Source organism: Zosterops lateralis (assembly GCF_965231275.1).
Source record: "Zosterops lateralis genome assembly, chromosome: 4".
Classification (NCBI taxonomy): domain Eukaryota; kingdom Metazoa; phylum Chordata; class Aves; order Passeriformes; family Zosteropidae; genus Zosterops; species Zosterops lateralis.
The window spans coordinates 31644740-31658404 of NC_139765.1; the positions used below are offsets into that span (position 1 = coordinate 31644740).

The 13665-nt window shown below is 37.5% G+C and overlaps 1 protein-coding gene across 2 annotated transcripts in view; it reads left to right on the top strand.

The window, feature by feature from the left end:
- KITLG (KIT ligand) overlaps positions 1-13665 on the top strand; it is a 53371-nt gene that overhangs the window by 25387 nt on the left and 14319 nt on the right. For both annotated transcript variants that reach the window (XM_083859745.1, XM_083859746.1), the window contains exons 2-3: positions 53-166; positions 9236-9298. In XM_083859745.1, coding sequence (XP_083715871.1) covers positions 53-166; positions 9236-9298 — 177 coding nt within the window. The remainder of the gene's footprint in view (positions 1-52; positions 167-9235; positions 9299-13665) is intronic.

Genomic DNA, 13665 nt, shown 5'->3' on the forward strand with positions numbered 1-13665 from the left:
CATATTTGGTGATTGCTTACTTGGGGTTTCTTGTTTCTTTTTTACTAAACAGACTTGGATTATCACTTGCTTTTGTCTTCAACTACTCCTACTTAATCCTCTTGTCAAAGCCCAGAGATCCTGCGGGAATCCAGTCACAGATGATGTGAATGACATTGCAAAATTGGTAAGTACCTTTTATTTTACATTATTCTATATGTTAAAAAGTAGTCAGTGTCTAAGGGCACTTATATTTCTAAGCAAAGTTAGTAAATCTGTATTAGAACTAGGGAATATTAAAATCCATCAACATCTGTCACTTGAACAAAACTTTTTTTTGCAGTGAGAGTAGTTCCAGTGTTAATTGAAGAGATTACCTTGACCAAAATGGACTGTATCTACATATGTAGTTTCCTGACTCCAAACTTCAATAAAAATCGTCAAAAATCTTTATTTATTGAAGCATTCTTTCAGAACAGATTGTTCCTCATGCAGATGAAAGATTATTGTCTTTGCATTACTGACTTACATGGAGCAGACTGGCAGCAAACAGCTGAATTGAAGCAGAAGTCTTTACCTCGAGTACATGAAAGACAAGTGCCTTATGTATAAAAATAGTGTGATATTAGACATCACTGTAGCAATCAAAGCAATAACAATTGAACAGGTTTTGCAGTCTTCAGGTGTGAGTTACACACATTATAGGTTTCTCTACTTGCTCTGCCCAGAAGTTTGTCTGAAGGACTCACAGCTTCAAATAAAAACTAAATTCATTTAAGGAAGTTTTAACTGTTACTTAATTGACCACTGCATAAACCTGAAAAACTGCATCTGCTTGCGAAGTCAATTGGTGTTTAGTTCCACTGACGTTAATAATTATGCTATTTTGCAGTAGCGCAGGATATAACACCAGAATTTTTTAGAAATAATATATACTGAACGTTTAACAAGCATATATTTGTCTGCATATTGAATCTAGCTGAAAATTGTAGGTTTATTATGGGAAAACAGTTGCAACATCAGTGTTATTGCTATCAAAACTTAAATTGGAACCCCTAGCATTTGCTGCCTGTGCAGTGTTCTTAACTTGTTTTCTTTGGTCTTTTTTATATACACTGGCACAGAGTGTAAATCTCTAGGGGTGCTCTGTAGTCCTACTTAAATGTTTAGCACTTCAAATTAGTCCCTTTAGGCAGAATTCTGAAGTATTGGCATATTTATTCCAGATAATATTTCATCACTTCGAAGAGTATTAAGCTTTGATGTAAACCTGTTGAAAGCATGCAAGAACAACAGAATTCCTGTGAGGGCTGATGAAATTGTTTAGTGCAGGGATAGTAATAACTTTTTGTCAATTATGTGTCCTGAGAACAAATGCTTTAACTTTCTCTTTACTTTAAACTTCAGTATCGTACAAATACAAATTACAAAAAATGTGCGAGCACCTTGAATAATCACAGTTTACTGGTTACACTAGAGTAGAGTGGATTGGGCTGAGCTGCTTCAGACACTCCTCCATGAGGATGCTGTATGGTCATTCTCCTGACTTAGACCTATATCTTTCATATCATCCTACAAATGCAGAATTGATGTCAAGTTACCAAGCAAGTTCAAAGATACTTTGGGTTGGAGAAATAACAGAGAGATGCACAAAGTACAAAGCCCCAGACACACTCTCTGAGTTGCTGAGTTCTCATTCTGAGAATGTTCTGAAGAAAGCCCGTCTCCCTGTTTTGTCTGTGTTAATATTTGCAGAAATAATTTTAATAAAGTCACTTGAGAATTAAAAGATAAGGTGAAAATGAGTTTAGTACCCTCAATTTAGTATAAGAACTCTTTGTTTCAATTAATGTGACTGTATTTCATGTTGATCATTCTCTTTTGAAATTCTACAACATGACAACTAGACATTGAGAACAAAATTTAAAAAATACATAATAAGGTTTAAAATATTTTTAAAGCAAAACTTTGTTAGCTGACAGTGTGTATATGAGAAGAGAGAAGCCTACAGAGAACACTGACAGTATGTTTATGAGAAAGGAGAAGCCTACAGAGAATACTACTTTGTAGCAAGTACAGGTTTTTTTGCTCTATGAGCTATATCCGTAGTACATATAAAAACAACTCCAACATTACTTAAAAATACGGTGCAGGAGACCTTAAACCTCTTGCAAATTGAAGTATAAATTGTGTACCATTTCTGCTTTTTGAAACACAGTTTGACCATTGAATTAAGGAATGGTATTCTGATGATGTGTATCTTCAAAATTCAACCCAATCCCTCAGCCACTCCTGATATGCCAAATTCTCTAGACCCCTCCCCAGCTTTGCTGCCCTTCTCTGTTGTTCCTCTGGTAGTGAGGGGCCCAGAACTGGACAAAGGACTTGTGCTGTGGCCTCACAAGGGCCAGGTGCTGGGAGACAATCACTTCCCTGGGGCTGCTGTATTGCTGATACAGGCCAGGATACCAATGGCCTTCTTGGTCATGGGGAGACATGATGTATCATGTTCAGCCAGCTCTTAACCAGCACCTTCAGGTCCTTTTCCTCCAGACAGCCACTGTTCCCATAGCCTGTAGCACAGGGTAGAGTTATTGTGACAAGTGCAGGATCTGCCATTTTGCTTTATTGAACCTCAGACATCTGGTCCCAGTCAACTGATCCAGCCTGTCCAGGTCCCTCTGCAGAGCCTTCCTACATTCCAGCAGATCAACTCTGCCCCCCAACTTAGTGACTGAGAGTGTTCTTGGTCACCTTGTCCAGATCATCAATAAAGATATTAAACTGGTACTGCTGACCCCAATAGTGAGCCCTGGGGAACACTAATCACCACCTGGTTCTGGCACCATTCACCATCAGCCTCTGAGCCTGGCCATCCAGACAGTTTTCCCCATGGGAGGTGTACTTGTCCAAAGTATGAGCTGCCATCTTCTCCAGGAGAATGCTGTGGGAGACAGTCTCAAGGGCTTTACTGAAATCCAGGTAGACAGCATCCACAGCCTTTCCCTTTGTCTGGAGATCCTGTTGGCCTTTAAGTAAAAGTTTTCTTTGCTGATATTGTTTCAGATGATGAATTGGATTCATTCCAAAGAATCTGTGCCTGTACAACATGGGGTCTTTAATAAATATCCTCCCCTTTCACACTGAGAACAAATTGTAGCCTGGAGGATTTCACAGGAGTGTTGTGTGTACAGTTATTGCTCGTAGTTATTATGATGTTATCCACAAACTCTGCCACATTTGGACACAGTGATATAATAGTTGTTCCTAAATACTTTATTTTCAGCCAGACTTTCATGTTCTTTAACCCTTTTTGTCCACATTCATGAGAATAGTCCTGTGTCTATGTGCAATAAACTGTGATCAGCAGTAGTGCACAAATCCCATCACTTACCTTAGGATATTCACCTCTCTCCCTCCTGTCTCATAACAAATTATCAGACATATTTAATCTAGAGCCTAGATTCAGTTTGGCATGAATCCTCCTCGGAGGCAGAGTATGATCTCTTTCATCTCCCCAAATGTTAGCCTTTCCTGGGCCATTTCTCCTCGCTGTAAAGTTTCATCACCATCTCACCCCAGCCATTCAGGTCTTCAACAAAGGTGTCTGATTTGGCTCTTGATGCTTCACAGACCCTTCAAAGTTTACTTTTAAAATCTTCATTATTTTTCTTGTCATAATAGGAGAAATTTTTTTTGTAGGTCTCTGGACAAACAAGTACATTCTTCTTCCATATTCATGGTGGATAAAAATCCAGTCTATGAAAAATCTTTTTCTAGCTTCAGCTTCTGTAGTTTTGATCTTTTGTCTCTTCACATGCTGCTCTGACCCTTCATCTTCTACTTATTTTCTTCAAGCTGTTCCTCCTTTTTTTCCACTATCAATGGCAAGCTTCTTGAGTTTATCTTCAAAGGTACTATTAACACTGCCTGTGTTGTCATAACACATGCTGAGTTTGCCCTCAGCTTCTCCTCATTATTTCCATGGTATCTGTTACACTGTTTGTGGCTGCAGGAAAGATGCTCCTTGATGAACTCCAGGCAGATTCCCATCCTCTTCCTATCTCCTGCTAAAATTCTTCTCATTGTGAATCCATATCCCTCATTTGGTTTTTCTCCAGTATGTTTTCCCCCACACACAGCCTTCTACCGCAGTGCACCTACAGCTTGCTAAACAGTGCCACAATTCCCTAGTCTTTGTTTGTTTGGTACAGGGTTTGCTCCAAGTACTGTAAACCCTTTACATCACTTGTAGAAAACTCCTGAGCATGACTATGGCTGTGTTCTGCTCAGCTTTATTGTACTACAGGGATATGAGGACATGTCTCAGTCAAGACTGTCTGTGAATATAGACATGAGATATCTACTAAGCTTAAGCTGTTGGGGAATAAGTAAGGCATGCTGTGCAGTGTCTGAAAATATGGGTCATTTGCCTAATCAACTGTGTTTTGTGTAATAAATTGAGGACAGATGTGTGGCGTAACTTGTTTTCAGTAGTTTTAATCTGGATTTTCACTAGCATCATGCTAGTTTCACACCGGAAGAAAGAATTGGAAAGAAAGAAATTCAATAACCATGAGGTTTCTGAGCATTAATCAATGTAAGACCAAAGCAGACTGGTATCTCTTCATTAAAAAATGATTTTTATATTCTGTATAATTAAATTTGTTCCCATTTAGGTAATATAATTTTGTCGTATGAAGAATATATCCTAAGTAAAATGATCTTAAGAAGCAAAGAACAATTGAACAATCATTTTTGTTTTTTAATGGTGAGAACTTTAAAAGAGCATAATTTTGTACCTATAGAGAATGGAAGTATTTAGAGAATATTCATTCTGCACTACTCATCACGTGACCTCCTGCTTCTTTTGTAATGAAGATGTCTGGAGGGAAGCACATTACTTGATGAGCAAATGTTCCATGTTATGAAACTGTAATTGCAGCACCTGTCAATAAAATCTGTCCCCATTGTTCGTTTCAGCACAGTAAGTCAGCAGAAACACGCATCGCTGTAATTGTGCATTTGATTTTGCGTAAGAATTAGGAATCAGTTGTATATGTGTTTGTTAAATATGAACATCAAAACCTACACATAAATAGAATTTTCACTGGGCTCTGCAGGATGTACAGAATAGACCTACAGATTTTTGTTTTGTCCATGAACAAAACCTAAGATAACTCTTCTTCCATGAACTACTTCTCTAAAGCAATTTTCTTATTTTGAATGTTGGAAGCCCAAACAATAGTCAGGATTTACTGATAGGTTCCTTGTTTGAGACATGCTGTCAAATACTTTGCTTTCACATTGCATCTTTGCTGTAAATATGTATTTTACACTCTCTGCCACATTTGATTTTTATTTTTAAATGAATCTAACTCTCCTGAGTGAAGGGGTTATAAAAAATTATCCAGAGTTGTTATGCTGCAAATAATCTGCCACTATGACTGTAAAAAGTGTGAACGGAAATTGTTAGCATGTTGTCTTAAGCCAAATGATGAAGATTATATTAACTGCTTCATTAGCAGATGAGCTAGACTAGATCACAGATATGAAGTACAGACAGTGGAAACTCCTGCAGGAAAACAAAAGCCAGGGAAGCAGTGAGAAAGAGCTAGAGAGGGACTTTTGACAAGGGCATGTAGTGCTAGGACAAGGGGGAATGGCTTTAAACTGAAAGAAGAGAAATTTAGATTAGATGTAAGCAAAAAATTCTTTACTGTGAGGGTGGTGAGGCACTGGAGCAGATTGCACAGAGAAGTGGTGGGTGGCCCTTCCCTGGAAAAATGTCAGGACCAAGTTGAATGGGTATCTGAGCAACCAGGAGTAGTGGAAGATGTCCATGGTAGGGGATTGGAACCAGTTGATCTGTAAAGTCCCTTCCAACCCAAACCATTCTATGAAAATAACAGGAAAATGGAAACAAATAGAGAGAAATTCAGGGTAGAAATTATATCCAAAAGGAAAGTATGTTTTTTTCGCATCATATGTGTCAGAATAAAAAAGAAAACACTGACAATAGAAAATGGTAATTTTTACTTTATTAACATGCTTTGTCTTTTATATGTGTATAAAAAATTATATCTTAAAATCTTATATAGTGCTTATAATTTGTCTCCTTATAATTTTCATAACAATCACAATAAAGAGAATTTTCAAGAGCAGTAGCCCTCATTTCAAAGCATGTGACTGTAGACAGGTCATCTCTCGTGTCTGCTGTTGCTATGACAGAGTAGTTTATGGAACCAAAATCACTTTTACATCCTTTTTTCATCTCCCATCTATGTGCCTATGAGTATATTTTAAAATATATTTGGGTTATGCAGTGTTAACAGTGCTCTATTAAATATTCAGACCTCTCTATGTCAAAAGTAATCTTACATTCCCCAGTACGAGATTTTGTTACAAGTGGGAATATAACCCTTATTGTTCCTTTTATAAGGATTTAAAGACATTAGTCTAGATTCCCTGCTCTTCAACTTTTCTCAGCCTGTTGGGATATCTGCAATCACACACAGCTACTAAATCAGAGAAAATTTCATGACATTTTAATTGAAATTCAATGCTTTTGGTTCTATGCATTCCTTTGCAAGTTATTTCTTATCAGTTGACATTCTCTATAATAATCAAAACTCTTACTTCTGTTTTTACCAAGGTAAGTTGTGCAGGCAAGTGTTTTGTGGTCCCCCAGGTTTGTCACTGTACTCATAGAGTTGAGTAGAGGAACTAATAAAAAAAACATTCCAGGACTCAGGTAACCACCTGAGTGTGGGACAGTTCCACACCATCAAGGGACAATTCCACCTGTCAAGGGACAGGTTTTTTCCACACACCTTTGCTCTGGCAGGGCTGAGACACCTTGTCATCCTGGCATCGTTGGAAGCCACAGCAGTCAGGCACCCTGCACAGAGCAGGTGTGCAGAGTCCATTCATTCCTTTCAGGATCATTTCAGCAGATGAAAGTTAAGTGGTTTGGTTTGGATCAGAATCTCGTAGGCTAGTGTTCAACAAAATTTCAAGATATGTTTCAGCAAGGCAAGAGAGTACAAAATGCAGATCTTGTCTATCCTTCACTCTTACATCAGAGGCTTTACCCTATTTTCTGTGTGTGAGTTGGGAAGTCCAAGTGAGACACAAATGTAACTCCCTCACTTGGACCGAGATCCATCGTTTACCAGCACAGCATCTGACGTGTGGACTTCAGTCAACAAAACTTTAACAAGTTTCGTCTTGAGGCAGTGCGTGTATTTTGTCTTTGACACCATCCTCCCAGTGATCTTCATTTTTAGTAGTAAATTCAAAAATATCGTATCTGATTCACAGTCTGTCAAGGAGAGAAATATCTGAGGGTGAGCTGTATGCTCCAGTTCTGATTGAGAAGGTGTAAGAGCTCTTGGGCACTTACATTTTTTTAACTGTGCGTGAAAAGTGCTTGAGAGGCTCTGATGCCAGGAAAGTAGATTGTATACATAATGCATAACAATTCTTGTAGTGTTCATTGATATGGAACAAATTTAATCTTCCAGTGACCTTTCTTAAAGAACAGTGGTTTTGCTGGCATTGCTAAGTGAGGAATCCCTCTGGAGTGAGTATGGGAAACTTTGCACATTGAGCAGCATCTTCACTATCTATGCTGCTTGAGATGCTGCTAATCCTACCTCTCTAGAAATGCAAAAGAAGCTACAAACAAAATGGAATACCTATGGTATGCCGTGATGTTTTAAAGAAAGGAATAATAGACAAAAGATTGGATGATGAGTCAGAATAAATCTGGTGCTCTAAAGAAAGAACAAATATATTGAAATATTTTTCAGTATTAATAGCAGCTTGAATCAACTCCCCAAAATTCCAGGTAAATAGAAATTAATATAGAGAATTTTAGTGGTGCTTCTGCTTTGGGAATGTGTAGGTATTAAAAAAAAAGAAGAATAAAAGAAGAAACAAAATTAATTTATGTGAGAGAATTTTTGAGGATCATTTATATAGTAACCGTTCTAAAGCTGTAGGAGAAAGACAGATGTCATTGAGCTGAAAAATTGTAGTTTAGCCCACATAAATTAAAAAAATATTTGGAATTCACTTTTGTTTGGCTATGTATAAGCATTGCCCTTGATCATTTCTAGAACCATAACATTTTAAAATAACTGATTTAATTTTTAATTGAAACAAAATTTTAATTAAGAAATATATTTTGCCAAACAAAATACTACCTAAAAACTGCTCAGGGGGAAAAGAAATCGCTGTGCTGGTTGCTATAGCAGCAGAATAATGATCTTTAACCTGAAGTAGAAATGGTTTTGCACCAAAGGAGCGACATCTGTGCATATTGCTTTTGACTACATGGATTTCAAACCAGGATAAGAAGTATCAATTGACACTTTCATTGATAGAAAATAGGTTTACTGTATCATTAAGCATCATATTATGGCTAAATCTTTTTAAAAAAACACTTCAAAAGACTTTGAATTTGTGACAGCCCAGTGACTGTTGGACTGTTCATCTCCCAACTCAGCACATTCCCCAGATGTTCAACCATGTCTCACAGTAGTGTTGGATCCCATCTGTGGCGGATTGTATAGTATAATTCAGTGAGAACCCTTTTTCCACTCCTTGTCCTTGCTGCAGCACACTTCATGCTCACCCACATCTGCAAAGCTGCAGCTTACGTGTGTGGAAGCTCTCGTTTGCCCCAGGACATTGCTGTGATATAATGATATTGCTCATCATTAGTAAGAAGCACAACTCCAAAGTGTTTTTCTGGCCTGGTACATAACTAAGCACAAGGCAGGCAAGTATTTAGGTTCAGAAGCATGTTGAAGTTGGACGTTATTTGAAGGAAAAAGGGCTAAATGCTTCTGGGTCCTCTACTGTCTACAGTAGAAGTTATCAAGTAAATGCTTAAAGGCATGAAAAGATGGAAGGGCAGTGGAGTTTCTGCAATAATGAAAAACATCAGATCACCTCTTTTCAACCCATTGTTGACTTTAATTCTGCTGGGAAGCAGTAGCATTGAACATGATCAGATCCAATCTGGGCATATTACAGAGCTGTGGAAAGATGGTTCACTTGTAAGCAAGTAAGTGCAAATAGCAGTTCCACACGAAAGTGAGTATGCAAGTAATCATTTTTGCCTGCAGCTGGTAAATTACTGAAAATTTGTGTTGAATATTTGGTAGATTTTGTTGAATGCAGTAATGGAAATAAAGTCTTACTTTGTGTAGTAAGTAATAACATTTTTATTATCTGTTTATTTTAGGTTGGAAATCTCCCAAATGATTATATGATAACCCTTAAATATGTCCCGAAGATGGATAGTCTGGTATGTAGAACCACTTAAAGTTAATCCCAATAACATAGCCCACTGGAACCAATGATGGCTGTAACGTTTTGTACCTAGTCCTATGTCTTAGCAAGTTACAATTAAATAATGTTTATTTCACTTTTCATACGGTTCCCAAGTATTTATTTAAAAGAAATGTAGAGAGATTCCTGCAGTTCCTTAGAACCTTTTTAATCACAGGAATTCTAGGAAAATGTTTATTCATATTAAATTTTTCAACTTATTTTTCTCGGAAAAGTCAAATTTTCATTGTATTATTACTTCATCAGTATTATTTTGTTGTGTCAATTGAAAAATATTGCTTTCTTAAAGAAATAGGTCCTCCGTAATTGTACTTTGGAACATACTGTAGAAATCCTTCTTGTTTCAGCCAGTGGAAGTGCCATTAGAGCACAACAAATACTAAGTAGCCCGTAAAGAGAACCCCAAGTTCAGCAAATGGTAGTGTCAGTAACTAAACAAACCAGTAGGATTTCAAACATGCTTTGTGTTATTCTTTCTATATAATCCCATATTTAATACATCATGGTACTTTCAAATAAGCATTATCTATGCACTTTGAATTTTTAAAAACATTTTTATTTAAAAATCATATTGTTTTCTTGCTCAATCTACTAAATATTTTTTAACTTTCCCCAATTTAACAATAAAAAAATTGAAATTATGTATTGAAAACTTGGTTGTTGCGTAGATTGCAATAAAAAGGAGAAAACGAGACAAGGTAAAAGTACAAATTATGCTGAATGCTATATTGTTTTAAGGTAAGGAAAAAAGTAAGAAAAAGATGATTTTGTCAGTTAAAGTGACGAATACTGTGCCTGTCTTAAGAATTAATCATTGTACACATACATCAGAGCTGAAAATTATCTGCTGGATGTAAGAAGTTGTTTATGTGTCTGTACAAAGTTTTCACTGTAAAAATCCAATTTGTATGTGATACACATATAAAAATGCATCCTACCCTACAAGAATGTGGCAAATCTAGCAATATTTCCTATTGATATTGGAAAATTATGCCAAAAGCAACAGTTATTCAGTCCCAAATAACAAGAAGATGGGAAGAGGAAAAGGAGGCTGCAGGATAGTGAAGGGCCCTGAGTTATGAGGTTATCAAGGGTTATGTCAGATTTAGAAGTGCTTTTAAGAGTTTTGCTGGAAGTTTGAGGCTTTTATTAAAACTTGGAGTACTTTGGAAAACCCAGTTTAAAGTTGGTTCTTTAGAGAGGAAAGCTCTGCAAAACAAATGCTGTAGAAGTCAGGTACTAGATCCTATATAAATAAAACTAGTGGAATTTTTTCCATTTCTTGTAATAGCCAATATTTAGAGAAAAAGGAAGCAAGACTGGCTGCCACCATCCCCTGACTGCTGGGCTTTTTAAAATTCACTGATCTTGGTGTCTGATGTGATGATGTTCACATCTGTGGAGGACAGCTGTAGCCTGAGTGCTGTCTCTCCAGCTTTCATCCCATTAGCTGTTGGGCTGGATTGAGGCTGTTCCCTCTACTGCACTCCTGGAGACGTTGGCAGGTGAAAAAGCACATTCCCCTGCTTGAGCAATGAGTCCTGGTTGTTCTCACTCTTGCCTCTCTCCATGGTTCAGTTTTGACTGCCAGTATCCAGATTCTTTTCCATTCTTTTCACTGCTGTGTCATCTTGATGCATCATATCCAGAAATTTAGATCCAGTTTACATTTACAACCATCAGCCAAGAAATAAAAAGGAAGAAGAGAAGTTCAGACCTGAGATTTCCATGTTCCCTTTGCACACCACTTTCAGTCGTGGTAATGGCAGGTGCAGCTCTTGGCCAGTTTCCTTCACAGGAGGAGGTATTCAGTGGTATTCAGATCCCACTTTGCCAAATGCCTCTCTGGGAATTTCAGGTTGTGTTATGCATACCACAGCAAGGCTTGATGAACAAGCAGGCTTTGCTTTGGTCCATGCAAGCTAGGAAACCCATGGTTTTGTCTAAAGTAAATCCCTTTGCTCAACTCTGAAAGGATTAAAATGGTGCTCTGCAATTTTTTTCAATAGATTTCAATTTTCAGTGCGTGCATAAAGTAGGAAGTGTACCCAAGGTAGCAAGTCCCAAATGTAGATGACTAAAGGTAGGAAGGCAGGGTGGATGCAAAGCAAATGGGAAGCCAGTGTAGTGCATGTAACAGGAACAGACTGACCCATCCATTAAACAGAAAGGTTGTTGCATTATGCACTAGCTCAAGGCAACTGAGTGGCTTTAAAAGTAGTCTTGTAAAGAGTGAACTGTGTAGTCAAACCTGAAGGTTAAAAGGCAGAGATGACAGCAAAGGGCTGAATTCAGAAGAGGAGATAACATTCAAACTTTTACACAGATGTAGAAAGTAAAAGCCAAATGAGAGCCGCCCACAAGTACAAATGAAATCATGTTTGCAATTGCCCTAAAATGTAAATCTTGGTCAAAGTTTACACAAAATATCAGAATTAAACCTCCATTTCTCCTTACAAATAATGTCATATTTTTCAATTAGAGCAGGTTTATCTCTGTGTTTGGTAGGTATTGACATAGCAAGTGATTGCACAGCTTGACATTACTGAAAAGAGAACTTGGAGCTTTTGTGAAATACAGCTTTGTAGGTCAGAACAGTTCAGTTAGAAGAGACTCCCACACGCATGCTAAACCACGGGAGCAACAAAATAGACTCCCTGCTGGAATTGCCAAATGCTCCCTAGGAGAAGCAGCAAGCTTATGCTGGTCCCTGCCAGAGGAGAATGCTCACCCGCAAAACCTCAAAGGAAAAGATTTTTGAGGTTGCCAGTTCAGGGAAGCACAGTTGTTCTGGGTCCTACAGTGTTCCTGCTCCAAAGCAGAGGAAAGAAAATGCGTTGCCTGTCTCGTGGGGGCAGAGCGACATGGACATGGCACAACATACACTCTTTGAATAGAATATGTTTCAGGAAGCTTTCTCTGATTTATTTGTTTCTGCCTCTCCCCTCACCTTGTTGTCCTCGAAGGAAAAAAGGGAAGCAGACTCAAGCCAAATGCTATCCATTTTGCTTTCTTTTTCTTTCTTTTTTAAGTCATTGTTGAGATAATTGCAAAAGGTTATATCACTGACTTGCCACGGGTTATCATTTTGTGAGAGAGTTGTACACAGAAGTGGAAATTCAGGTGGAGCTGAGCAATGTATTTACATTTGGTTCTCTAAGCCTGGAAGCCCAATAGTCTGATTAGTCTTCAAAAATGTGAAGTGTATTTTTTGTTGCCAGAAACATTTGCACATCAAAGCAGAACAACACCTGTAGATTTTTTTTTTTTTTTTTTTAATGAAGAATCTGTATGCAGGTTTATTGAAGAAATTGAGTAAAATGAAATTAAGCCTAGAAGTGTGTACATTGCCAAACATTTGCTGTGTGTCACAGAAGGTGGATTCAGTAGGTGCCTATCCACTGGGCAGCAACTGGAAACTGGTTTAGTGATACTGAGAGTACTTAGGGTCTGTTGGGCCAAGATCTTTGTATCTGGAAGGCTTTAATGAAACATTTTCAGTAGTGGAAAAATTATGTCATGTATGGAAGAAATTCTCATAACATTTGCCATTAAAAATTTAGCTTTCATTGGGAAGGTATTTACAGGTACAAATTACAGTTCTGACTAATACATTACCTGTATTTTTGCTGATCATACCAAGTTAGGGTGGGTGACTTTTTTCTCTATTTGACTGTTGTTATATATATCTAAGTAAAAGAAGTTAGCTACTTCCTCTAAGACAGCAAGATGAATTACCAGGTTTCAGTCATGTGAACAGCTGTACAAACTTTGTCTGCAAACTAATTGCATAGGTGTTAGTGTACAGTGATAGGCCGTGCAGAGCACTTTTGTTATCGAAGACTCAGGAAGAAGAAAGGCTTTTAGATCTAGAAACTGTTCCCAGTAATGCCATTCAGTGAAAAAGCTGAAGAGAGGGAATTAACTCAGCTAACTAGTTTAAAGGTGGATAAAAGCACACAGGATTTTCATGCAAAATTTTAATGGAAACCCTCCTAATAAGAAATTCAAATCAAGGCTCTTTGGGGTTAACTGAGTCATGTAAGGTAACAACAATAAATGAAAACTGGTATTTAAAGAATTATGAAGGCAGTAGAAATTGAAAAGAAAATAAATAGGTTAACGAAAGCACAGACTAGGGTTCATAGAAACACGTTCCAAGGCTCAAATGCTCTACACACTGACACTTGGCATTCATTGAGAATTTAATGAAGCATTTAACAGACAACCATAAATATGTCAGTATCAGTGAGAACAGGAATATTGCCAAAAGGACTAAAGAGAAAATTTGCCACAGTAAAGAAGACGAATTGTAATTTATAA